At 43.9% G+C, this 27,838-nt stretch overlaps 1 protein-coding gene across 7 annotated transcripts in view; it reads right to left on the reverse strand.

Moving 5' to 3' along the window:
• Positions 1-27,838, reverse strand: part of actn1 (actinin, alpha 1) — a 211,321-nt gene that overhangs the window by 41,763 nt on the left and 141,720 nt on the right. For 4 of the 7 annotated variants that reach the window (XM_078563178.1, XM_078563176.1, XM_078563174.1 and 1 more), the window contains exons 5-9: positions 27,028-27,115; positions 25,707-25,785; positions 18,172-18,253; positions 12,180-12,265; positions 929-1,021 (exon numbers count right to left, since the gene is read on the reverse strand). In XM_078563178.1, the coding sequence (XP_078419304.1) occupies positions 929-1,021; positions 12,180-12,265; positions 18,172-18,253; positions 25,707-25,785; positions 27,028-27,115 (428 nt within the window). Of the gene's footprint in view, positions 1-928; positions 1,022-11,879; positions 11,966-12,179; positions 12,266-18,171; positions 18,254-25,706; positions 25,786-27,027; positions 27,116-27,838 lie in introns of all 7 variants that reach the window. The other 3 variants (XM_078563177.1, XM_078563175.1, XM_078563180.1) reach the window with 1 other exon arrangement.

The following is a 27,838-nucleotide window of genomic DNA, read 5'->3' on the forward strand; positions in this document are numbered from 1 at the left end:
CCATACCACCCGAGGTCTGTTTTTCAGCCTCCTGTGGGAAGAGGAGCCTCAGGCAATTACTCCTGCCGCAGCGAGATATGCCACCTCCCGCTGTATGGGGGGCAGATTACTGATAGGAGGGCGTACCAACAAATGGCTGGCAAGCTGATCTGCTCAGCATCCCGACCACAGCTATTCCCTCTTCCTCCCAAAGCATCAGCTTCAAATGGTACCAAATGGCAATTAAGAGGGCACGGTGCAAAAATAGATGTTAAAAAGCAATTGACACAAAAGCTGAAGGGAAAAAAAAAAGTCTGTTAAAATCTGTGGCCCACCCGCCTGTGGGTATACCCGAATTAAAAATCTTGTGTATTGCTGGAAAAAAAAAAAGCAGCACGCTGTCAAAGCTTTCTGGTCTTGTACTTATCAGGACAGATGCAGGAATGCCAAATTTCAAAGGGAGCAACAATTTATACTGCATGAGAGAAGGGTGTTGATTGGTTGGCACTAAAAATGTTGAGTAAGTTGAGCCTTCCAAGGTAAAGGTGGCAACCAATTTGGAATGACACAAATGGAACTGACTTTCAAATTAAGGACAAATTTCAACACTGCAGAGAGTAAAATGATAACACCCATCTGTACTTTAAGGCTGACGATTTCCAGTTTTGTTGTTTTGCTTCCAGTTATTCCGAATTTTATTATTTGAGCATTTAGCAAGGAAGAACTCTACAGGCGTGCATATACATGAAGGGATTCGGGGAAGAGGCGGGGGAACGGAGGGAAATTTCCCATAAGAATCTGAAGAGGCCCATTTGTGGAATAATATCGGGGTGCCTCTCCAATCCTTTTTAATGAAGCACACCTTTCAGTTTCAAGGAGACAAACATCTCCACAATTCTCAAGTTCTGGTTATGCGATTGTGGAATTTTTTTTTTTTAAACACACGTACGTCCGTAGCCAGCTTCTCGTAATCCTCCATTAGCTGCTCATTCTCCTGGTTAACGGCCAGAACTTTGCAGATTCGATTGGCTGCTGTCTCCGCCTGGAAAGAGGGGGAAACAAAAGGACACAAGTCTTGGTTCACACGCGGACGTTAAAAAAAAATTCCCTTCCACACAAAAGGTTTTCAGCACTGCTCACTCAGTTACAGAAAGGGGACTCGGGTCACACCTGCCTGGGTTTTCATGCATCATGACCATTAGAGGACAAGTATTGTCAGTTAAGCCAGTGAGGCCTTCACAACACCAGAAATCAATTAAGCTATGCAACACAATCTGAGGAACTCAAGCTTGCTGACGCCGATACCGATATTCTTCACGATATCGTCTATGCCGTTCTCTACCACATTTTCCTCTTCAGTGAGGGGATTGGTTTAGGCTTCTAGTGCCTCCATTGCCATGGTTATACAAGGGTGGAATTTTACAGCCCAATCGCGGCAGGGGCGGGGCCATAAAATGCGGCGAGCCGTTCAAAAGTCCATCGACTTTGGCAGGACCGTAAAATCCCGCTGGTGGGAAAACTCCACCTCACATTCTGCCAATGGTTGGCCAGTTTGCTTTCAGATGGTGGTACTGATCCTGAGAATACTTCCTTCCACTGAGTCCACCAAATAGCCTGGCCACAAACCGGCAAATAAAGTGCTCAGTAAAAGTAACGAATGAATGAATCAGTGGGAGGATACCAGGGGCGGAATCTCCCGGCCCTGCCACCAAGTGGGAAGCCTGGAGGGCAGAGGAGCTTAATTTGGCGTGAGGCCATAAATCAGTTTCCCGACGGCGGAGTGAACTGTAGCAATGATGTTTTCGGGACTTTAAAGTTGGTCGAGCTTCCCCCCGAACAATGTCGGGAAGCCCTTTAGCACGCGTTAGCACCTCATGCATTCTCATTAAAAGGCAGCTCGCCAAGAGTTAAGTTAAGTCAACCATCCAAATTAAGTTCCCTGCCAGTCAGAGATTAGGATGTTCACTTTTACGACTGCACATAAGTGGCGTGCACCTGGTGAGGGAGACATCTTCCATGATTAACGGTGAGTTGCCGCAGCACTATGCTCTTTGGGGGGGGGGGCGGCCATCTGTAAATGCCAGCCTATGCTCGAGACCGGGTGGGGGCAGTGCCAGTTGCATGGGAGGATGATCGAGGAAGGGTTGGCGGAGAAGGGTGGAGCAGTGGCTGGGCAAAGCTGGAAGAGATAGTGCAGGCTGTCCGGGTGCCTTTTCAATATGGCGCCAGGGCCTTCAACCCCCATGAGGTAACCATGGAGATGACGACTTCCTGCTGGCCCCACCATGAGAATCGGCAAGTCCCTCACAGATACATATTTAATAAGCTGAACAGCACAAGATCGCGTGTGGCCAGCTGTCCCACCCCCAGCAAAAATCACTCCCACTTCTACCCCTGCCACCAAACTTAGGCTCCAGAACAGAAGATTCCGGCCCAGGTTGCAGTCTTCTGGTTTGGCTTCACAACTGGAGGTGCTCAGGCCCAAACAGTTAAACCTCCCTCAATTGTGCTTAAAAGTGGAGTCAAGTGGTGTTCTACACCTTGCAACTCCGTACATTTGTGCCAATTGCAGTTCATCAGGAACAGTGACTCAGTCCGGCAAAGGACTGAATTTGGTGTCAAACTGGAAGCAGATTTTGCCGCGAGTTTGCAACAGGACTGATTTGACCTAGAAGCGATCACAAAGACTTTCACCCACTGTGACAGAGTTGGATAAAACCAACAGCACATCCAACAGCTGAGAGAATAGAGCTCCAAAACAGATGGCTACTGCTCTCACTTTCCGAAATATGCGCTACCATTTTAGAAGCTATTTGATGGATATTTCCTTTGGCCACTTTCAACAACTTCCCAGAATTTTCACATAAATCATTTCATTAGGGAGTTTTCTTATAATCAGCTATGGGAGCACAGCTAACTAACTCCAGCTGTGAACAATGTTTTAGTTATCAGTTTTTCATGAACTCGACTTGCAGCGACGCATCTAGAGTGGCTTTACTGGCCTCCAATTAATTCTTCTACCTGAAAAAAATATTCCATACAATATTTAAAACAAACCCTTAAAAGTCAGTTTTCCTCATCAACTATAAATCTCTCCACATATTTAGACATTTTGAAAAAAAGAGAGTTTTAGCCTTTATAAGAAATCCAAGATAAAATCATTAGAAATATGGAGTAATCCACTTAGTCCCTCAAGCTGACTCCCCAATTCAATAAGGTCATGGCTGATCTAATTGTGGCCTTTACACCACTTTCCTGCTTGCCCCTCCATAAACCTCGACTCCCTTGAATATATTCAATGGCCCAGCTTCTACTGCTCTCTGGAGGGAATATTCCAAAGACTGACAACTCTCAAGAGAAGAAATTTCTCCTCATCTCAATCTTAAACAGGAGAGGCCCCTAATTATGAAACTGCGCCCCCTGGTTCCAGATTCCCCCACATGGGGAGACATCTTCTCAGTATCTATCCTGTCAAGCCCTCTCAGAATCTTACATGTTTCAGTCAGATCACTTCTAAACTCCAATGAGTATAGGCCCAACCTGCTCAACCTTTCCCTCATAAGACAACCCCTTATTCCCAGGTATCAGCCTAGTGTACCTTCTTGGAACTGCTTCCAATGCAATGTCCCTCTTTGAATGTGGAGGCCAAAACTGCATACTGTACCCTAGGTGTGGTCTCATCAATGTCCTGTTCTGTTGTACTATTTTCATACTCCATCCCCCTTATAATAAAGGTCAACATTGCATTTACCTTCCTAATTACTTGCTATAAACGTGTACTAACTTTTTGTGCTTCATATACAAGGACACCCAGATCCCTCTGTACTGCAGCATTCTGCTTTCTCTCTCCATTTAAATAATATTCCGATCACATCCTGCAAATAAAATCGAGAGTCTACTCTGACCGCCACTCATTTGAAGGCTTCACCCGATTAGATCCAGCTCAATTGTCCAATAATGCAGGACCTGCATGGCCATCATAGAAGACTTAAGTTCCCTCCTTTCCACAACACCTCTAACTGCCAGTGGAATAGCCGGACTCTTCATTCGAAATGGTCACTGAGCAGTTTTATTGCCGAGCGTTCAGAGCAGTCAGTCTAAAAGAAGAAATATTGATTTTATCTGCAGCAACAAGAATTTGCCAAGATACCTCGTGATAACCAGATCCTGGAACCAATTTAAGAACCTCTCTACGTTCTGGCACTGGCCTAAGCTGCAAAGCCACAATTTTGTGACAAGATTTAACCTCTCGACTCTCACCACACAACAATTTTCTTTCCTCAACCTCCAGTCACGCAATAACTTTTCCACCTTCCATTTGGTTGCTTGGCAACCGAACAGCAATCTGCAGCAGAAGTCCGGAAGGTGCTAATATTAGCCACAGAATGTACTTGTAACAGTGTTTTCAGCTGCATTAGTCTGCTACCGAGCTGGCTGCCATAATCACTATTCCGCCCCTGCACAGCACCACCTCCAATGTAGAAATGGGATCGGAGGCAGCAACACTTCATTGCTCAGTCTCCACACACAGCTCAGTGCTGGAGTCAACCCTCACTGGGTTTCTCAGCTTCTCAGCTCTGGCCTGTGCCAAGTTAGCAAAGGTGATAGTGGGGCATTTTCCCATTTCTAACCATGGTGCCAAGACAGACCCAGGGCAGCCAGGTCCACAGAAATGCTCCTGCCACGTCGACCAAATAAAATGCCTTAGCCACCAAGCTCAGAATGGCAGTCTTTCCATACCCCACATCCTTACAGCCCTCCAATAGTGTATTAACAAGCCGTGGGCAGTTTTGGACAAGTCAGCCAAGTGTACAGCAAACCTGGCCCTGCTCTTCCCTAAAACCCAACCCACCCCAACTTCAGGAGATCGCCTCCTGTGCAACGTTTCCAACTCCCACACCAGTTATCCTGCGACATCCGAGTACGATCACCGTCCCTAAGCCAACCACCATTTCCATCTGAACTACGCGGCCCACCGTCAGAGGAACTGAGTTTACCTGTGTTCAAAACCATTCCACAGCCAGCAAAAGGGAGGCTCGCCTCTGGTCAGCGAGGGCTGAAATTTCACCCAGCTCTCGGCCCGGGGAAATGGCCACTGTGCCAGAAAGCGCCCTGCAAAGTCGCGCTCTCTTCTACTGACTTGGAATGGATGGGAAAGGGGGAAACGAGGAAAACAAAAGGAGATGTCAACGTCACTCACCTCTTCGAATCTCAGCAAGAGATGTATTTAACAACATCATTTTGTTTGCTTCATGAGTGGAAAAGGTTAGCATCATCCAGTACTTCCCACCCCACCTCATCAATTCAACTCCTGTTGGCTTTTTAAATAGGTCATCAGTAAGCGGTCAAACCAAGTGGAAAATAAAAAACAGGATATCTGAATTGCAGAGCCTGATCAGGTTCAGCTCTTGTACTGCAGCCAAATTTAGCAGTTTGGATTAGCAGGCCTGAGTAAAACAGTATAACAATGAGACTGGAACCTACGGGATCCAACAGCTGGACTGAAGTCCATACATTTGCTACGACAGTCAGGATGAGGGAACCTTTCAAAAGGTAAGTTCAAAAAGGTCCTCCTCATGCCTCCCATGCCAAGGTATGCCTCCGACCTACCCCCTACGTTCCCTCTTGGTTCCTCCCCCATGCCAAGGTATTCCCCCCACCCACCCCACCCCCGCAAAACATCCCCCTATGGCCCCTTCAATTCCAACAGCATGACAACAGTTCAGACTGCCATTGTAGTCTCTGCTGAAACAGGGAAAGGAAAAAGGTAGACAGCTGAAACAAAGACATAGGAACAAATGCAAACCAGCAAAAGGCCCAGGGAAGGGAACGGGAGAGGTACTGCATTTGGAAGGCAGCGGCAAGTGGTGCCACATTGTTTCAGAATGCACTGCCCGCTCATGGGCCCCCTGCAAATGGGGTTCCCAATTTTGGCTGTGCGATGGTGGCGCAGTGCTCAGTGATTAGGGTTGCCAACAACTTACAGAGTGATTAGGGTTGCCAACGCTCCGGGTTTGGCCTGGAGTCTGCAGGAATTGAAGATCAAATCTCCAGGACATTGCTGTGTGCAAACCCTGGAGAAAAATCATCAGGATATTTAAAAAAAATGTTTTCTTTTTGTCAGTTTCTTTGAACTTTTTAACCAGATATAAAAATATTGAAAATTGGGGAAAACAAGACAGTTGGGCTGTCAGTCATCCATCATCCAATTGGGTAATGAGTCTTTTTACTTTCTGATTGGCTTAGGAAGGCAGTATGTCACGAGGATTGACGTGCTGGTCGACTAATGGTTGGAGCGTGGGGGAAAGTCATGTGACGAAACCTCCAGGAATACATTTAATCACAGTTGGCAACCTTAAGAGTGAGTTCAGCAAAGGCAAAATCTGGAGCCAGTGTGTAGCACAGAGACTCCAAGAAGGGAAAAAAAGCCGTTTTAGAAATGAAACACTAATTCTATAGAAGCAGAAAGAAAACACAAACGTGTTAAAAGCGAGAAAATGAACAAGCAATAAAAAAAGGAAGAGATATACAGGAAGAACAGAAGTATAGAGTACAGGGCTGACGGACTAGAAAGAAACATTTACCCTGATTAAACACGTTCAATTTAAACTGATTAGGATATTACCAACTGAATGAAATTCCTGTACTTGTTTCAAAGTTCAACTAGAGGGCACCAGCACACAATGGTGGAAGTGGGCATCGTTAAATAGACCAAGCTGATAAGCTGCTCCCAGCCTCGAGGACAGTGGGCTGGATTTTCACTCAGTCAGGGTGACTTGGGAGCCCTTTAAAAATGGTGCACGGGTTCAGATTCCGGGATTCCCAACTCCATTCTGATTTTCAGGAGTATCTTTTAAGGGTCCAGGCTGCGAGCCCATACCCTGCACTCTCAGCTTGGTCAGCTCCATGGCAGGGGTAAGCACGTCTTAGCCCTCTGTAATTTTCATGGAGTCGGGCCAGCTTTTCAAAGAGCCACCTCAGAGGTATCGCAAGTCACAGTCTGCATGAGGGAACCTTTTGAAAGGTAAGTTCAAAAGGTCCTCCTCAGGCCCCCATGCCAAGGGATGCCCCCCCACCCACCCTCTATGCTCCCTCATGTCCCCCCATGCCAAGGTATGGCTCTCCTATGGTCCCTCATGCCAAGGTATGCCCCCAAAACAACCCTTATGGTCTCCCATGCCAAGCTATGGCACTTCCATGCCCATTCAACCACTATACAATGTAAAGGACCAACAAGCCCTATAATGACAGGAGGATGTGTAAAGAAAAGCTTTTAAAAAAAGTCATTCATTGATAACTTTCCACTTTCTTAAAAAAAAACTGTTTCCAACTACAGACCAATAAGAGTGCCAATCATCCAGATCCTTTAAAGTATTAATAGCAGAAACTGCAAGTACTTGAAACCTCTGCATCTTGTGTAAATCAACATTTTGAAATTGACAACATAGATCAGAGAACAAGAGCTGCCAATCAAGCAATGTTTTCTCTGGAGCTCAGGGGTTTCAACAGGCTCTGGATTTCTGGGCTCTCAGCCAAGTCTCAGTATGTATTCTTGGCTGAGAGCCCAGGCATCCATTAGAGTATTGAAACTCCTGAACCTCAGGGAAAAAATTGCTTGATTGACAGCTCTGGCTCTCTGATCTCTTCTGTCAATTGGATCAAGTGGCATGGATGGGACTGGATTGAGGTGACATGGATGGGGCATAGGAAGTGTGTGAGGTGTGAGAGGGTAGGGCTGCAGGACCTTTCCATTTTATTATAATGGGGACGAAGTCCCACAGCACCGAGGCGGACCTTTTAAACTGTCCGCCTCCGTACCTGGCAACTCAGTCAGCTATCCGACTGCAGACCCCAGCCAACCCCTACAATGTAAACCCCATCCTTGTAGGTACTCTCTCTCGAGCTGGGAATTTCCCCGACTCCCACGACCTGACTCGAGGGTGAAAATCCAGCCCAATGAGTCCACACGCTTTTATTTGAAGGCTTTAAGAGGAGGTTGTGCTAAATTGCTTTCTTGAAAGTGAAGTGATACCAAATTGCCAGACCCATCTTGAGAGTCACACTAGCAAACCCAAGTAATCATGGTTATAAATAACACGAGTTGTTCTCTATAATTCCCTATATGGACCGCATGTTCGCGAAAATACGTTCAAGTAGCAGGTTTTTGAACCCGGGACTTTAAAGTTAAAACAAAAATAGGCAATGATTAGGAAAATGGGTCTTAACAACTCATTAGTTTCTACGGTCTCATCTTCATTTAACACTCAGCTTCTAACACTCAGCGCACAGAGATGTTCCTGGCCAACGGATTTGAATTAGAAGCTAAGCTGCCAACTTATTCATCTTCCGTAAACATTATAAACTATTCCCCACTTCAAACTCAAAAGAACAAAAATAAAATCGTGTGTGGAGTGACTCATTGTTTACCGAGTGCATGGACAGTTCCTGCCGAGTGTTTACCAACTGCATTTCAAACAGGTGAGAAAATCTCAGATGACGGCATGTCAGTGAAAACTAAAGGTTTCATCAAAAACTTGCTGACGTGTGTTTGTGCAGAAAGCCACCCAGCAAACACATTTCCAGTTTAGAGGCCAGTTATAGTATGGGGGCAGATAAAAGCCAGTTTGTTGTTTGCTTGTGGCCGTTTAAATCCAATATTTGCTTACTGAGAAATTTCCTCAGAGCTGAACAAATACGTTGGGCAGCTACACTAGATTGCCACGGGTGTTTGGTGGCAAACCAAGTTCGGACACTTCAATGTTTTCAATTTTCGCTGGGTGGCAACATTCTCAAATTGTGTGCAGCGTTCAGTATTTATACAGCACCAGAGTATCCTCAGTCAGGCATGGAAATGGGTGCCTGTACATTCTGGAAATGATACCACGTAGGATTGAGAAATTCACCCACCCCCGCACCCCCCACCCACCCTTAGGAAAAAAGGAAAGCTCTCGAACTCCACCACATACAAAGAAATACTTTGGAGTGCAAGGATTTATGTAAGTAAACGTGACAATCATATTGCACAACAACGAAGATGAACAGTTAATCCGATTCGGCTGAGGGAGGGTCTGATTGAAAGCCCATTAACAGCTTAAATAAAATTACTCGTCTGAAACTCAAGGGAAACTTTTCACCACTGTCTCACTTTGCACAGACTGCCAGACCAGTTACAACGCAGGGGCTCCTTTAGATAGATTTAAAAACAGTGATAGACCTATAGGGTATTTAAAAGTAGAAGAGATGCAGGACCAGTGGAAAGATTCATGCAATATCTAAAGGGTGAGTTACTACACACAAACCAGCATCAACTTGAAAACACACGTGCAAAAGAAAAACCTCCAGCCAAACTAGGGCCTGTACCTGCACGACATTAAGGACAGAACGAGAGAAGGAGGAGGTTGCTCATGAGACATTTTTCCTCAGGCTTGCAACACTAAGTGGAAAACGAGCAATGAGAAGAGGGTTCAGAGCGGAGCAGAAAATAAATGTTCACATTTGCACAAATTCAGAAAACTACAGGAAATCTTTCCAGCTCAACGGTCGCTGTTTTGCCGATACAGTATAGACAGGGAGATCTATGGACAAGAGCTGACCAACTGACCTTGGGAACATCATGTTCACTAAGCAACCCAAGGGTGAATAATGTTACATAAACGGCCTCGTGCTTGGACCACACATGCTGTCCAGGCATACGTTTACAGGCTAGAATAAACCAACCCCCATCAAAAGCAAACACACGAGACACTTACTTACCAATTATTTCCCAAATAACAAGCTCTCAGCAAAGCAAACATACACATTTAGGTTGTTCCACCCATCCAGGTGACAGAAAAATAAAAAAAAAGGCAGAGTCTGCTTTGCTGCAGTCTCTCGCTAGATTGGTTATAAACCAGGTCAACTGACCACCTTCCTCACCAGGGAAGTGGCACAATAGAACAGAATGACTTAACAGGACAGAGAAGGACTAAATTATGAGGGGAAAAAAATGAGAACAACTTGGCGCTGAGGGATTTATTACAAATCTATAAAAGTATAGCTGTATTCATGAAACTATAGTCGTCGCAAATGGTTTTGAATATGATTTTTCCATTGTTTACCCTCTTTCTAGCAGAGAGAATCCACAGTGAACTTGATAAAAACAATTGGAAACAATACATCAGTTTTAATAAGTAGGCATCTGGGGTCAGGAGTTGGACATCATTTACTGGAATTGGTTTTTATTCACTGTTACGTCTCCTATTTTTGACCATAATTATGATGCTCTACAGGTCCCATTAGAATAGTATTTTTTAAGAGCAGAAACCAGTTACATCATTAAATTTATTAAATACTTCTGCCTTGGGAAAGGAATAAATATGGAAAAGCCACAATGTGGATAAGACATTTTATCACAATCAGCAGTACTTAAAAAAAGAAACTTATATTCAGTTAATGCAGTTAAGAATCAAGTATACACAACAATTAACTGAGCATTACATTGAGATCAGCCAAGCCAGAGAGTGAAGCAAAAGATATTCACACAACAAAGAGGAGTAGATTTAGTCAATGGTGAATAAGGACACCAGTCTTGAGAACGAAGCCAAGAAATAGTAAAAAGAAATTTCTCTTTCAACATGAGGAAGTTACTATGGTTGGAAACTGATTTGCTGCTGGCTTACTGTGGAGCCACTAATGTTAAACTCCGGGTTGGTATGTTGTAGAGAACTGGGATAAAGAGGACTGCCACAAACAGAACAATGAGAAATGGGGAGAAAGAAAGCTGTAAACCTGGAGCCTACAATTTACAACTGTCCATTGATTAACATCATCACTTTATAAGTAATTGTACTTCTCCTGATTTTTCCCACTTAGAGCAGGGGCCTTAAACAAGCAGGGGCCTTAAACAATTCTGTGCCAGATCCAAGGCTAGATGCAATCAAACTTTGATACAAGTTCGAGTCCTCAGGTGCACCAATGCAGAAGAGCAGATACCAAAGGAGAAACTGGTAGGAAAGATTTTATCTCTCAGGATGAAATCATTTAGGTTGGGGGTAGGCATGGTGGTGGGGCGGGGGTGGGAGGGGCCTGGTTATAATCAACAATCAAACCGATAGCAGAATATTTTTCTGTAGACAGTCAAATAGATTGGCTACCTAATGGAGGCTCGTAGAGTCACTTAAAGAACAGAACTGACAGCAACTTAGAAGAGAAAGCTGTACAATATGGGATAAAATTGGAAGAAAAAAACTGAAAAAAAGAGGTAGGGCCAAATATTGTCGCTACAGGCACTGTACAAAACTGGCGATGAGGCAACAATGCTAATCCGCTCAACATCACTCCTACCAAGTCGATCACAAAGTGATACTGAGGGAAGATGGATGGTGAGGTTTCCAGCCAGGAAGCAACTTTGATATATTTTGCTGCTCTTCATATTTCAAAATCTAGGAAAGCAGTTTGAAGAATTTGACTAGCCAATCGACCAGATTTATACCAAAAGGAATCATGTCCTAGGTGTAAATAGGATCCAAGCCATTGAAACCAACACACAGCGCTTTTCTTTGTTGGGAGAGTTTGTTTTACTTTGTTCAATCTCACAGCTCTCTTCCCACTCAACCCAGTGCCTCAGCTGTCCCCTATTTAAATGTGTTCAAAGTATTTAATTAAACAATGCCCTTCACCTGTATATCCTAACAATATAGTTAACATACCGTTAACACTAGGGTGACTGTGGGGGAGTTGGTGCAATGGATGAACGAGTGTGTTTAACTTCTAAACCAGCACCTCTTATGTTATTTTTTTTAGCTGGACCACTGTAAGCCAGATCAAAAAAAAAAGTGAAGGATGATATGGGATCTATGAAAACAAGAGTAAGAAAATCTAAATCAAAGGGGAATTCTACAGGGGTGAGGTAGGTTTCTCACCTTTTGCGCACCTGAGAACGCATGGTAGTAACATGAAACATAGGTCATTACAGCCTTTTCATCCGGCCTAAGCGTGCTTATAAGATCTGTGCAAGGAAGACAAGAAAAGATTAGGAAAGGAAAAGGTGAGCCAAGGTACAATCAGCGAAGAACCATACTGTTCTGATCATGCAACACAGGAGATCATATCAAGAGTGGAAAGTTCAGCATGGGGGAAAAACACATACCAGCTGGAGAACAGAAAAAAATATAGTTAGCCAGAGAAGCTATTGCTGCAGGAAATATGGATTCCTGGGATACCTTTTGGGCTCCTGAAAATGCATGGTAGAAGCTAGAGACATAAGTCATGATTGCCTTCTCATCTGGACGAGCTGTACCCACAATGTCTGTCAGGAAACACAGGAAAGGGTTTATTTTTTTTTTTTAAAACTCAACACAATGTTTTCATCTATTGAAAATCTTGAGGGAAAACGTTTAGAAACAGTTATATTGCACAACAGAGATGAGAACTAGTAGTCCCCACCAGGAGCCCGGCGCACGAGGCCTGGAGTGATTTCCGCATTCGAAACTTTGGTGATGATCCATACTGAGTGAAATCCAGCTCTTATAGTTGAGGATTTTAATTCTTCCAAGGCACACAACGCAATTGCAGATTAAGCTGAAAGCCCACCACCACTGATGACCAATGGTGTTTGCTTTAAACACCCATCCATCCATTTTCACACCGCTTCTCCTGGTGAGGGTCACGGTGGCAGTAAGCTGGGCAGGGCCCACCAGATTTCCCTTTCCTCAGCCATAGATTCCAGCACCTCCCAGGGGGATTCCCAGGCGTTCCGGTGCCAGCCGAGAGATCTAATCCCTCCAGCGTGTCCTGGGTCGGCCTCGAGGTCTCCGCCCAGTGGGCCGTGCTCGGTACAGCTCCAGCAGGAGCCTACCGGAAAGCATCCTTACTCAGATGCCCGAACCACCTCAACTGGCGCCTCTCAATCTGGAGGAGCAGCAACTCTACTCTGAGGCTCTCCCGGATTACAGAACTCTTCACCCGGTCCCGGAGAGTACACCCAGCAACCCTGCGGAGAAACCTCATTTCCACCGCTTGTACCCGTAATCTTATCCTTTCGGTCATTACCCACAGTTCATGACCATAGGTGAGAATGGGGACGTAGATCGACCCGTAAACCGAGAGCCTAGTCCTAAAATTCAGCTCCTGCTTCACCAGCATAGACCGGTAGAGCGCCCACTTGTTTTAAACAAGTTAACAGTATAAAAATGGTATTGTCAATGAGACCAATGAAAAATATAGGGCACATTAAAAACTATCAAAAGAGAGCAATAAAACATGGCCAACACACACGTACATCCATAAAATCATCAGCCCAGTGAACTGGCTCGGTTACCATGACAGGAATGGAACTTCATTTTTTCAAAAAAAAGTGATCAGGAAATTAAATATGGCCATAATCCAAAGTTATTATGCATTACCATAACTAGGGAGGTCTTGTGGTGTCCCTACCTCTAGGCCATAAGCTTCAGGTTTAAGTCCCACTTCAGGACTTGGGGGCCAAGGAAGGTGTGTTCATAATGTGGCCAAACAGGTTGATTATCAGCCTGTAAATACTTAAAAAGCTGATGGCAGGTGGTAAGAATGGGAGAGTTTCCTGGTCAGCCATACTGCAGAAGGCAACAGCAAACCACTGCAGTACTTTGCCAAGCATAATCATGGACCAATCCAACGGAAGTCCATGGTCGCCAATGCCCTCTTAGGGCAGGATAGGAGGAGGAGGATCTTAACTAGAAAAGTCAACAAAAAAATTGAAGAACTTATTACTCAAGACAATAACATGTTTTACTTTGGACAGTACAGTGCAACACAAAAAACATGAAAGATTTAGAATCTTTACTATTTAAATTTCTACTAAATAGTTTTGCACATGAAGGATATTGGAGGATGGTACTGTGCCCCACTTATGTAGACGTGATCAGATTTCACTGTATCCTATAACAGTTAAGTTCACAAACAGGAGTAATTATCCCATTGTTTCCTTAAGGTACCAGATTGTCACGCTCAGAAGTTAGAAGGCCCTTTCCAATTTCTGATTAGTATCAAAGTCTGGCAATGACTTCCAATAATTTGATCCCAAAAACAGGCTTGGAACGATTCAAGGCATTAATCATATTGACCAGTCAACAAAATGAAAAGTTCTGCAAATGCTCAAGACAATTGATGCTCCTCTCAAAAGGAAACCCTGCCCCAGAGAGAGAATGCCTTTCTGTTAATTAATGTTAACATAGCAATGAGAAAATATGATTTCACACACCAGTTAGGTTAATAGGCAGGGTCCACTGCAATAAAAAAAACATTCCTGCAAAGTCAAACTCTTATAAAATAACAACATATGTTTAACTAAGTGCAGTGCTTCGAAAGGAGCTTTGATGTAGATGTGATGTTATACAATTGCTTTCGTGCCAATGCGAAGAGAGTTCGAATGTGCATTAGGCAACATCAGTAATGCCGTGGAGAATTTGCCTCCAGATGACACTGAAATTGTGGGGCATATCATCTCTCTTGTGGGCAGCCATCGTACCAGGTATGATGTAACTCCAACTCAAGGCACTTTAGAAGCACCCAGGCCACTGAGCCATCCCAAGAACTTTGAAATTCAACCTTAAACCTTTTTGATGTTGGGAAAGACAGGTACTCCTAACAGGAAGCATCAAAGCCCAGCGTAGCAGAGCACACAGCAAAGTGCAGTCAGTGGGTCCATCAGCCTCACATTTCTCTCTATGGGTCCTGGTCAAAGGTTGACATCTCCTAACGGCCCAAAACTCTGGGAGACATCTGCACCCCCTCCAATTCTTACCTTCTGAGCATCCCTGATTTTAATCGCTCCACCATTAGCAGCCGTGACTTCAGTTCTCTAGACCCTGAGCTCTGGAAAACCCTCCCTCCAGCTCTCTATCTCACTTTCCTCCTTTAAGACACTCCTCAAAACCCACCTCTCTGACCAAGCTTTAGGTTATCTGACTTAATATCTCCTTATGTGGCTGGGTGTCATACTTTGTTTTATAATGTTTCTGTGAAGCTCCAGAGGATGTTTAATTACTTTAAAAGGTGCTTGGTAAATTTAAGCTGTTGTTACTGGTGTAGTATAAGAGCACTCAAAGAGGAGCACTAAGATACGGCACGACAAGAGGCCATGCATTTTAGCAAACAAAGATTTCTTTTAAAATAACAACGCAAGTTTATTAAAGATTGCTTTCACACTGTACAACTCATATAGCAGCTAAGGGAATGCTGAAAGTTAACTGGAAAAAGCACCCACAAGTGGACGTGAAATGGTGCAGTTTTCCCAGTCGATGTAGCATAAAAACTTCCACTTCTATTAAAATGTTAACGATCCAATTTAGCTATTATCACAACATTTAGGATCTAACAATAGTAAATCCTACCTGCTATATAAGGAACAGAACTGTTCCAAGTTCACAGGGAATTACAGCTCCTTAGTTTACCAATCCGCCTTATCTGATACCAAATTCATTTATCCAGCCTTCCAGGCAAATACTTCTCAACTTTCGCGATTTAATCAGGAAACTTTTCTGCAGGCCAATTTCAATTCTGCCTCGCTCGCTTAGCTTTGAAACACCATTACTCATCTTTGAAAGGTTCTGGACTATTGCAGCTCTCAAGGCTTATTTTTAGAGAAGAGGTACAGATGTTGGAAAACAAGGAAATCTTTTTATAATAAGAACAGAAAATGCTGGGAATGCTCAGCAGGACTGGCAGCGTCTGCGGAGAGAAAAACAAGAGCTAACGTTTCAGACCTGTGAACATTCCTCAGTAAGAGTTTTGACGTAAGGTCACAGGCCTGAAGCGTTAACTCGGTTTCTCGCTCCACAGATGCTGCCAGCCCTGCTGAGTAGTTCCGGCACCTTCAGTTTTTATTTCAGATTTCCAGCATCTGCAGTCTTTTGCTTTTGCATTAAGGAAATCTTTTATTTCCCCACGCTTCAATTAGAGGGATTGACACCTTCTTGCAAATGGCCTATGTGAATACATTTGTAGAACAAAATGCATTAACATTAAAGGAAATCAGAACAATGGACTAGAGCTTGTGGTTAAGTGCGCCCCTGATGGCTTCGCAAATGTACCCAAGTGTGTGGCTCAACTGTACAACCTACAGAGCCTGTAACTGATGTCATCCATGAGCCATAGTAAAAGTGCCTCACTACCGCACAGTAGTGAAGGATCGATTGATGGGGCGGGGGAGCGGTGGGAAGAGAAAAAATTAAATCCTTCACGGTCACTGCTCTTTATCAAAATTCAGAAGCCCCGCCTAGATTGGGAAGAGGACTGGCTATCAAACATGCTGCTGACTCTCTCGGCTCACACGTTGATTCTGCCCATATGGGAACTAACTACTCCCATGATCACCAGGCCATACTCCCATCTTCCACCCTGCCAAGGCTAGGGGCCATCCAAAGTTCTATGTCTGTTTGCCTCCGAACTTGTACCAAATCCCTTCCACCCCCCAGGTTCGCTGACTTATACTGGATCCCAGCACATGAGTTTACCATTCTCATCCTTGTTTTCAATTCCCTCCTCTCCCTATCTCTAACCTCCTCCAATCTGACTACCCCCCAAGATCTCTGCGTTCCTCCAGTTCTGGTCTCTTGCCAATCCCCAATTTTAAAATCAGGCTCCACCATGGGTGGCAGTATCTTCTATTGCCAGGGCCATGGGCTCTAGGATTCCCTCCCAAAGCCCTTCCACCTCTCGACCTCCCTCTCTTTCTTTAAGGCGCTCCTCAAAACCTGCACTTCACTCAAGATCTCAGTGTGGGCTAAGTGTCAAATTTTGTTTGATAAATTGCCTGTAAAGCACTTTGGGATGTTTTACCTTGTTACAGGTGCTGTATAAACGCAAGTTGTTGCTGTGTCTCCAATTTCCAAAATTGTAGGGGTGTTCGCAAGAGTCTATTTATTGACATCTGTTAAATGCAAAGCTTCTAAAACATGATTCACAGAGGGAGCTGAAGGGTTAAAACTACCGCTACACACAGGATTTCTATTTTGAAAGTCAGGGACAGTATTCAATTGAATACTTCAGTTGTCTGATTTCCCCTTGCTCAGCTGGTTGACATGTGCAGAAACCCATCTCCCTCTTTGGGCCTCTAAATCAGGCTATTCAAAAATCTCTATCATCAACAACTTAGATTTATATAGTGCCTTTGATCCAACAAAACCTCCCAAGGTGCTTCACAGGGGCATTATAAAACAAAGTATGACACCGAGACACATAAGGAGATATTAGGTCAGGTGACCAAAAGCTTGGCCAAATAGGTAGGCTTTAAGGAGTGTCTTGAAGGAGCAAAGTGAGGCAGAGAGGTGGCGAGGTGTAGGTAGGGAATTCCAGAGCTTAGGGCCGAGGCAATTAAAGGCACGGCCACCAATGGTGGAGCTCTTTATACATCCCTCTTTCTTAGGCAACTCACCTAGGGGCCACCTCAATCTCACAAGGAGCCCACTTTGAAAATATGCAAACCTTCATTGCTACAGTAGGTAAAAATTGTAAATTTTTACAAGCCCTTTCTAGCCACTGATGACATCTTCTGTAATGCTGACTCTAGGGACCAGACTGGTAGTCATGGCACCGTAGCCTCTGGAGTTCCTTGGTTGGACCATTCCTTCAAATGAAATTGAAAACACTCAATTTGGACATTGAACAGATGTGAAGCGAGCATTGTTTCTGCTCTTTGCAATATAAGGAATCTTTGGCCTGCTTTCTCAGTGAGTTGCAGTGTAATCAGGATTCAGTTCCAGGTAGAATATGCCTTGCTGTCATTTGGGACCAATTAACTCTAGTTCTATTTATGCTGCAGATATGGCTGACTGAGGGTATGTTTGGGAAAGTGTGCCTGCCCCAGAGGTCACTAATTTGAGCTCTGAAGTAAAACCTTAACTTCTGCACTCTGCATTCACATCAACTATAAAGCAAATTCTATTGAGGCTGCTTAAACGTTTCTCAGTGAGATAATAAATTGTAACACATCATATACATAGCTGATTTGAAGTAACTTGTACCACTGAAACAGCACAAATTCTGAAAGAATGAAACTTGCAGCTTCAAACAACTAATCAGTTAAGACTGTAACATTTAGGTAATTGTGGTAACTAATTAAAACAGCCTTCGTTCAACGGAAAAGGCTTATCTTTCACCATCTTAAAACCGTTATAATCACAACAAAAATCCACGAAGGTTTATTGTGGCTAATTACAGGAAAAGCCCCCTCACCTTCAGCATCCAACATTTTGGGAATGTCCAGGTATTTTTCTGCCACATCAAAGGCTGTGTTCAAGTTGGTGTAAGGGTCATCCTAACACAATAAAAGAAAGCGAACGTCAACAGGACATCAAGACTGACAAGAGGTGATTTAACATTCTTAGCGCGATCTTAAAGTCTGCTGCAGTGAGGGGGTGTTTGATCAATCTTACATCAAACTCAAATGAAATTAGGCATGGTGGACCACATATGAGGTGAGTTTCCTCAACTTCCAATAGAAAGAGTTAGAAATTAGAATTCTAAACTGCAGTATTCAAAAAGCGTGACACAGCACTTCCATCTGACCATTATCTTCCCCAATGAAACCACCAAACGCTGGAATATTTTTGTTATATGTTGTTGTGTTATCTGTAAATAGCCAGGAGCTAATGCGTTATGTGTCAGTGTTCGGAGGGACATATTTCACAGCTGGGCTGGAGATTGAAGTGGTGTGTACATAGACAATTCAATCTGGTTTTTCTTTTGAGGCAGAAGCCTGGCAAAATTAAACATTAAGAATTTCTGATCTTTACAAACTTAAAGTGTGACGATTAATAACATTTGGGAACCAAAATACAGCAACATCAATAACACAGCCATTTTCTTCAAACACGAGAGATAGTGACTTCATGAGAAATGTAACAACCCTCCCCCAGATTAAAGCAAAGTATTGCGGATCCTGGAGATCTGAAATAAAAACAAAAAATGCTGGAAAAGCTCAGCAGGTCCAGTAGCATCTGTGGAGAAAGAAACAGAGTTAACACTGAGTCCATATGACTCTTCAGAGCTGTGAAGAGCCATAGAGTTAACGTTTCGAGTCCTCATCACTGTTTTTCACAGCTCTGAAGAGTCATATGGACTCAAAACGTTAACTCTGCTTCTCTCTGCACAGATGCTGCCAGACCTGTTGAGTTTTTCCAGCATTTTCTGTTTTTAACACTCCCAGATTTCCTGGGTCAAGTGGGGCAGACGAGAGGAAACATAATTACAAATCAGAGAAATAATTTACAAGGTTATGGAGAAAGAGCAGGCAAATGTGATTTATTGGATAGCCCCACCAAAGAGCTGGCACAACCATGATAGGCTGAATGGCCTCTGTCTGTACTATGTGATTCAATGAGTAGAAATCAGAAACAAAGACTACAAGCATTACAGACAATCAGCAGATCAGGCAACATCGGAGAAAACATGTCAGGTTTCTCATCATTGCTTCCAAATTGGTTTTAGTTGATCCATTTTTTTCCGATTGGTAGTCAGCCACATATTAGTTCATAAAACCTCTGGTCGATGTCTTATTTACGTAAGGAATATGAAGTTTACCAGTACTGTTGGAAGTTTGAAAGCATCTTCTGCAACAGTGTACTGAGAGTCTGTCTGCTTTTCTGTGTATGAGGGGAAGGTGGTGGTATTCACATCCCTGTATTACCACAGTGAACTTCCCATCAGGGTAAAATCATTGATTTCATAAACAGATACATGAAGCTGGGAGTTTACTCCTTAGAGAGAGGGGGAGATTTAATCATTTCCACTGACAGAAGGGAGACGGTGGCGTAGTGGTAATGTCACTGGGCTAGTTATCCACATTTGTTTTATTCATTCATGGGACGTTAGCATCACTGGCTCGGCCAGCATTTATTGCCCGACTCTTATTGCCCTTGAGAAGGTGATGGTGAGCTGCCTTCTTGAATCGCTGCAGTCGATGTGGTGTAGGTACACCCACAGTGCTGTTAGGGAGTTCCAGGATTTTGACCCAGCGACAGAAGGAACAGCGATATATTTCCAAGTCAGGATGGTGAGTGGGTTGGAGGTGAACTTGCAGGTGGTGTTGTTCCCATGTGTCAGCTGCCCTTGTCCGTCTAGGTGGTAGCGATCGTAAGTTTGGAAGGTGCCATCTAAGGAGGCTTGGTGAGTTCTTGCAGTGCATCTTGTAGATGGTACACACTACTGCTACTGTGCATCGGTGGTGGATGGAGTGATTGTTTGTGGATGTGGTGCTAATCAAGCGGACTGCTTTGTCTTGGATGGTGTCAAGCTTCTTCAGTGTTGTTGGAGCTGCACTCATCCAGGCAAGTGGAGAATATTCCATCACGCTCCTAACTTGTGTCTTATAGATGGTGGACAGGCTTTGAGGAGTCAAGAGGTGAGTTACTCGCCAGAAGATTCCTAGCCTCTGACCTGCTCTTGTAGCCACACTATTTATATGGCTAGTCCAGTTCCGTTTCTGGTCATTGGTAACCCCAAAGATGTTGATAGTGGAGGACTGAGTGATGGTAATGCCATTGAATGACAAGGGGTGTTGGTTAGATTCTCTCTTGCTGGAGATGGTCATTGCCTGACACTTGTGTGGCACGAATGTTACTTGCCACTTGTCAGCCCAAGCTTCAGTATCTGAGGAGTTGCGAATGGTGCTGAACATTGTGCAATCATCAGCGCAATCCCCACTTCTGACCTTATGGTGGGAGTGAGGTCATAGATGAAGCAGCTGAAGATGGTTGGCCGAGGACACTACCCTGAGGAACTCCTGCAGTGATGTCCTGGGATTGAGATCATTGACCTCCAACAATCACAACCATCTTCCTTTGAGCTAGGTGTGACTCCAACCAGCAGAGAGTTTCCCCCTGATCCCCATTGACTCCAGTTTTGCTAGGGCTCCTTGAAGCCACGCTCGGTCAATTGCTGCCTCGATGTCAAGGGCAGTCACTCTCACCTCAGCTCTCGAGTTTTTAACTCTTTTGTTCATGTTTGAACCAAGGCTGTAATGAGGTCAGGAGCTGAGTGGCCCTGGTGGAACCCAAACTGAGGAGTGAGCAGATTAAATGTTAAGCAAGTGCTGCTTGATAGCACTGTTCATGACCCTTTCCATCACTTTACTGATGATCGAGAGCAGCCTGATGGGGTGGTAATTGGCCGGGTTGGATTTGTCCTGTTTTTTGTGTACAGGACATAGCTGGGCAATTTTCCACATAGCCGGGTAGATGCCAGTGTTGTAGCTGTACTGAAACAGCTTGGCTAGGGCTGCAGCAAATTCTGGAGCACAAGTCTTCAGTGCTATTGCCGCAATATTGTCAAGGCCCATATCCTTTTCAGTATCTAGTGCCTTCAGCCGTTTCTTGACAACACGTGGAGTGAATCGAATTGGCTGAAGACTGGCCTCTGTGATGAGGGGACCTCCGGAGGAGGCCGAGATGGCACTTCTGGCTGAAGATTGAAGACCCAGTCTAGCAGCTATAGCCTTTAGGACTTGGCCAGTAGTTGTGCTACCGAGCCACTCTTGGTGATGGGACATTGAAATCCCCCATCCAGAGTGCATTCTGTGCCCTTGAATCCTCAGTGCTTCCCCCAAGTGGTGTTCAACATAGAGGAGCACGGATTCATGAGCTGAGGGGGGAAAACAGTACATGGCAATCAGCAGGAGGTTTGCTTGCCCATCTTTGACTTGATGCCACGAGACTTCATGGGGTCTGGAGTCGACGTTAAGGACTCCAAGGGCAACTCTCTCTTGACTGTACACCACTGTGATGCCACCACTGCTGCTTGACTAGTCTCTCCCAATTTTTGCACTAGCCCCCAGATGTTCACATGGGTCGGCAGGGCTGAGTTTGCCGTTGTCTTTTCCAGTGCCTAGGTCGATGCCGTGTGGTCCGCCTGGTTCCATTCCTTTTTTTTTTAGACTTTGTAATAGAATGATACAACCGAGTGGTTTGCTCAGCCATTTCAGAGGGCATTTAGGAGTCAACCACATGGCTGAGAGTCTGGAGCCACATGTAGGCCAGATAAGGTCGGCAGATAAGGTGGGCAGATTTCCGTTCCTAAAGGACATTCGTGAACCAGATGGATTTTTACAACAATCGTCAATGATTGCAGAGTCATCATTAGGCTTCTAATTTCTTTTTTAATCTGTTGCGGGGTTCGAACATGGGTCGCCAGACCATTACCTCGGGTCCCCGGATTACTAGTCCAGTGACAAGACCATGATGCCACTGCCTCCTCTTTGCCCAGGTTAATGCTTTTGGGACATGAGTTCAAATTCGACCACAGCAGCTGGTGGAATGTGAATTCAGAGTAAATCTGGAACTAGTCTCTGTAACAGTGAGCATGAAACTCTCATCGATAGTTTCCATCCTTTGGAAATCTGTCACCCCTACCTGGTCTGGCCTACATGTAACTGCCCTATGAAATAGCCCAGCAAGTCCCTCAGTTCAAGGGCAATAAGGGATGGGAAACAAATGCTGGTGTTGCCAGCAAGGCCCACATTGCATGAAAGAGTACATTTTTAAAAAGTAACCAGAAGATGCTGATTTAAGATAATTGGGAAAAGTAGAGGGGGGGGAAAGAAGTTCTTTTTTAACGCCGTCAGTAGCTATGATGCGGAATACGCTGCTGTGTGGCAAGCACCCTCAATAATAAATTTTAAAATTGTTGCATTTTTAATCCTTGTCTGGGATTATGGAATTGGGGGCTGGTCCTGACCTCACCAATTTATGGCTCCTGACATTGGGGTTGTTTGCTCAGTGAGGTGTGGTATATTTGAGTGCTGTGGGTCAGTTTTAGCGTTAGGAGCTTGGGGTGGTGCGGAGTGGCGGTGGGTCGGGGGTGGGGTGCATAATCTGGATGGTGTACAAAGGCAGAGGGTCAGAGTTCAAAGATAATAAGTGTCTAGGTCAGCTCGTTTTTGTGTTTTTGCTTTATTCACGATATCAGTTTCCAACATCATGATCTTTCTGATGAGCTATATCACAATATTTTTTGATGAGGTATGACTGATCTGCTGCAACTGGGACAATAAATATCAAGATATTTCTAAGCATTAAAAAGACGTTGCAAAGGTTGAACACAGAAGTTGCTTCACAGGGGTTATGCTACAACTGTGAATCAAACGGGGCCAATAAATCCTCTTTTAAGGCCACACACACTCACAAACAAAACTTCTCAATCATTAAAAATCAGCTTAATTAGTAGAAACATTGGACCTCAAGCATCCCTCCAGAATATAAAGCTAATTTGGTTGCCACAGACACCGAGGAAAGTAACTGTAGGTTGCCGACAGCAAGTGTGACAACAACATTGTCCCTCTAAAATACCAAGAGGAAACTGAAAATCAAGCATAGGATCATAGGGACAGGAGTAGGCCATTAAGCAAGCTAATACAGGTAGTACATACAAATGTCCACTAACAATTGTTACTGTATAAATATTACATTCTAAAGACAAATAAGACCCTCATTGGCTTTTGCTTCTAAACGCACACACTGAGTTTGAGATGATTCTATCTCAGGGCTGCATATAAGAGTATCATTCTCACGAGGTCAGCCATTAATCTGTATCTATATCTCTCTCGTTATCTGTTGACGTATAAAAAAACCTTGTGATGCCTAGGAGATTTAGCCACATAAGCTGCATGCAGCAACCCAGTGTGGTAATGTTGTCCATTTACCAAATCGCATCTCCTCAAAACTCAGAATCTGTTCTTGCAGACTTCATGCATTTTATAATGTGGAAACTACGTTTATAAAATCAGCTGGAGTCTTAGTCATAGTCTCATCAGGTAATCTCCGCAATGCTAATCAGCTACAAACTTTCAAAGTGCATTCTCATTGTCTGCTTGCAAGTTCACAAAGTTTCTGGTGGAAGATCATTTTTCAAGAGGAAAATGTAAAAAGCAGAAAACCTTTTTTTTGCTTTAAGAGCAAGCGGCTAAGAAAATATGCTAGGGGAAACTACCAACATCCCAAAAGATCTTTGGCTGATTTAGGGCTCTTAAGAAACCTCAGTTCCTCTTTCGTGTTTTCTCTCCTCTCCCTAACAAACTAAACTTCTGTTTTACAACTAGGGAGCCCAAAATTCTCACTAATGCTAGATGTTCCAGTGAAACACTAACTTGAACAATGCAAGCGATACCAAGCAAATTAGGACAGCAATTATATAGAGGGCTTTTCCGGGCTCATTTTAATTTTCACAGTGTCAACCATGCTTGCTTAGTACAGTGCAATATTGATGACAAACTTTACGCTATATACCCATATAGGTTGACTGCTAAAGATAAGAAACAATTAACTGACCTGATTTAATTTAACTCAACAAATTTCCATTTACTAAAAGTTCTGGTCTAACGTGCAGCAATCAAAAACATGTTTTTATTTAAAATTGCAGTTTTGTTCCAATTCTTCCCTTTACCCATCCTTCTCTACTGCACCCTTTTCCTGCTTTTCTGTCCCTGGCATGTCTGCCTTTAAATTGTGAACAGCTACACATTCAGAACTTTTGTTGATAGAATACTCTGCGTCTTAGACTTAACACGTCCTCTCCCTGCTGTTGATTGGGGCACTATCTCCTAGGAAGGTTGGGGGGGGTGCCGGGGGGAGGGGGGCGTGGAATGGATGGGCGGCTTTAGCATCGCATAGACATTGCTCCCGACTCCCATTTAACTTTCTATTCTCAGGATAATTTAAAATACCGACAGCGGGCCACAGGCACCCCCCACTGGAGAGGTCAGCCGTTATAAGGCTTGCCGCAATTTTAATTTAAATAAAAACATGTTTTTGATTGCTGCACATTAGACCAGAACTTGCCTCTGCATCGTCTGTACAAACAGGATTGTTCTTTCTGTAATTCTGCTGCCTCCTCTTCAGCCAGTGATGGATCATGCTGTGAGCGCCAAAAGTAAAACAAAAACAACACTTAGAGCCCCACTATTGTCAGGTGAACACTGTTGTGGTAAACCTTTAAGTGGGTGTGGTTATGTTTTCTATATACATTACTAGAGAGGAAATGATGCACTGTCATGTGATTCAGACTTAGTCACAGTTTGTTCCGCGGAAGCTACCGACTTGTACATGTGTACAAGTTTTCCAACTGTGTAATACTGCTACCAATTCCTCAAATCCTTAATAAGTGGACCCATGTATTTTTTTTGTGTTGACCAATCCCTTCTGTGTGGTCGGTGCCTTGATGTTTATCCACTAATTAAGTGCAAGGAGAAGAAAAACACAACAAGCACGAGCTGGCCTGGGCCTAACATGTAACCATCCTTCAAATGATATAAAACAAACCACATTTCCTGAATTTGCCACTCGTTTGCCACATGGGCGGGCATCATCGGGCCTGATGGCAGGAGGCCATTTTGCAGCAGAATGCATCCTGAAGCAATTTTCTGCTCTCCTTCCATCAAACAGACTAGAAAGGGCTGGCTTTGTTTAATTGAATTCACAATCTCCAGCCCATGGATGGAAAGATATTTAAGCAGCTGTAAAATGGGAAACATGACCAAAGTTACCTATAGAAACAGAACAATACAGTCCAGAAAGAAAAGTTCTTTCCATTCCAGTCAGATCATTCCCTTTATCACGGACATTTTCAGAGACATATCAAGGTCTTGCTGTAGTGGAATTTATAGAGAATGAGTCAATGGACGTACCCAAAAACATGAATTTACATTGAGTATCCAGCTATCCTAATGTATTAATTTGCACAACATAGACATACAAGAATGCAAAAAAAAGATGCCAGACCTTTCGCAGCTTTGCATAGTCAATAAGCTCTGGCCGGTGTCGATGGATAAGAGCACAGAATCCAAGGCCATCCTTCCAACTAAAAACAGAGAAGCAGCAAGAAAATTATACTGGCGTTAACATTTCCTCAAATTCCACATTTCAATTTCAGACTCCAGCTCTGCTTTGAAACTACTTGAAACTAAATGTCATAATAAAGTCCCAATATCTTGAAGCATTGTTACCTTCTTCAGTTCATCTGAATCTAATAAGCATCTACCTTCCTCCCAGCGCTGGGTAAAAACTGCTCAATGAAAACTGGTATTCAGCACCAGTCTGACAGGCCTGCATCTCCCTGGTACAAAGTCAATGCTGAGCTAACAGTTCATTTAACTGTTCAAAAATAAACTACTTCTTCTAGTGGGGGATTCAAGAATAAGGGGGCATAATTTTGAAGTTGGAGCTAGGCTATTTGGGACTGAAATTAGGAAGCACTTATCCTTACAAATGGAAGTGGAAATTTGGAATTCTCTCTCCTTACCTGGTCTGGTCTATACGTGATTCCTGACCCACAACAATGTAGTTGACTCTTATGTACCCTTTGAAAAGGCCTAAAAAGCCACTCAGTTGTTGTATCAAGCCACCATGAAGTCTAAAAGGAAGGTCTTTGTTGGTCTTTGCTGTCCCTGGGTCAAAATCCTGGAACTCCTTCCCTAACAGCACTGTGGGTGGTTCCTACAACACAGGGGCTGCAGCTGTTCAAGAAGACAGTTCACCCCCAACTTCTCAAGGGCAATTAGGGATGGGCAACAAATGCTGGCCCCGGCAGCGCCTCCCACATCCCATGAACAAATGAGAACCTCTTCTTCACTCTAGAATTAGACCACAAAACTACTGATTAAAACTACATACACTGTTGATGCAGAACAGAAAGTGCTCTGCCGGCATTAAATTGATGGTGTAATCACATTTCTCACAGGAAGAAAAAGAAACCAAGCACATAAATTCTGCTACAAGTCCCCAATGGTAAAAGCAACAAATCCAGCATCTAATCATGCATTTCAGAAGTAGATTGCCCAACTAGAATAGTTTGGAATGCACGGACTGCTAGGATTTTGACCCATGGATGTTCCTCAGCCAATCATTATGATGGGAAAACTGCACAAAAGTGAGTGCGAGTAAGAGCGTGTGAGAGAACGAGGATGCCAGTGTTTCACTTACGCTACGACTAATTCACTCAGAGGGGTTTTGATTGCAACATTTAATTACCATCTGAAGTAGGCAGCCTCAAAATCCCTGCTGAATATCTTTACCAAGGAATACGCTTTTCAGACTGGGTTACCTGATGTGAAAGTTCTGAATGTTCACATTCTTATAAGGAGCCGTCTTGCGCTGACACCATAGGAGGAGCCCTTCCTTTGCAGATGTCTCTGTGAAAACCAGGGGCAAACTTTAAAACAATGCACCACTGTTTAAGGTTAGAGGGATAACATTTACTAGGTGGTTCTCAAGGTGGAGACATAGTTGGGGATGCAGTTTCACAGCACATTACAGACAGTATCTCAGGTTGAAAAGCCATAAAAAGCTGATGGAATTGTACGTGGAATTCCACATGGTATAGTATTCAAAATCCAAGTGGTAATAATGAGTCAACCATAAAACTTTTAAAACTGCAGCGAGAGTCCTTTTTTTAAAAACTTTATTCTTTCTAAGGTTGTGGGCATCTCTGAGAAGGCCAGCATTTGTTGCCCATCCCTAACTGTCCATTTCAGAGGGGCAGTTAATAGCCGACCATATTGTGTGGGTCTGGAGTCACACGTAGGCCAGACCGGGTAAGGACGGCAGATTCCCTTCCCTAAAGGACATTAGTGAACCAGGTGGGTTTTTACAATAATCGATCATAGTTGTCATGGTCACCATTTACTGAGACGAGCGCTCAATTCCAGAATTTATTCATTGAATTTAAATTCCACCAGCTGCCGTGGTGGGATTTGAACCCATGTCCCCAGAGCGTTAGCCTGGGCCTCTGAATTATTAGTCCAGTGACATGACCTCTACCCAACCGTCTCCCCCTAGTATTGGCGGAGTATTAGGCTCTACACTGTAGGAAGCACATTGAGGCTTCTGAAAGAGTACATTACAGATTTACGAGC

Source organism: Cetorhinus maximus, chromosome 18 (assembly GCF_964194155.1).
Source record: "Cetorhinus maximus chromosome 18, sCetMax3.hap1.1, whole genome shotgun sequence".
NCBI classification, from domain to species: Eukaryota; Metazoa; Chordata; class Chondrichthyes; order Lamniformes; family Cetorhinidae; genus Cetorhinus; species Cetorhinus maximus.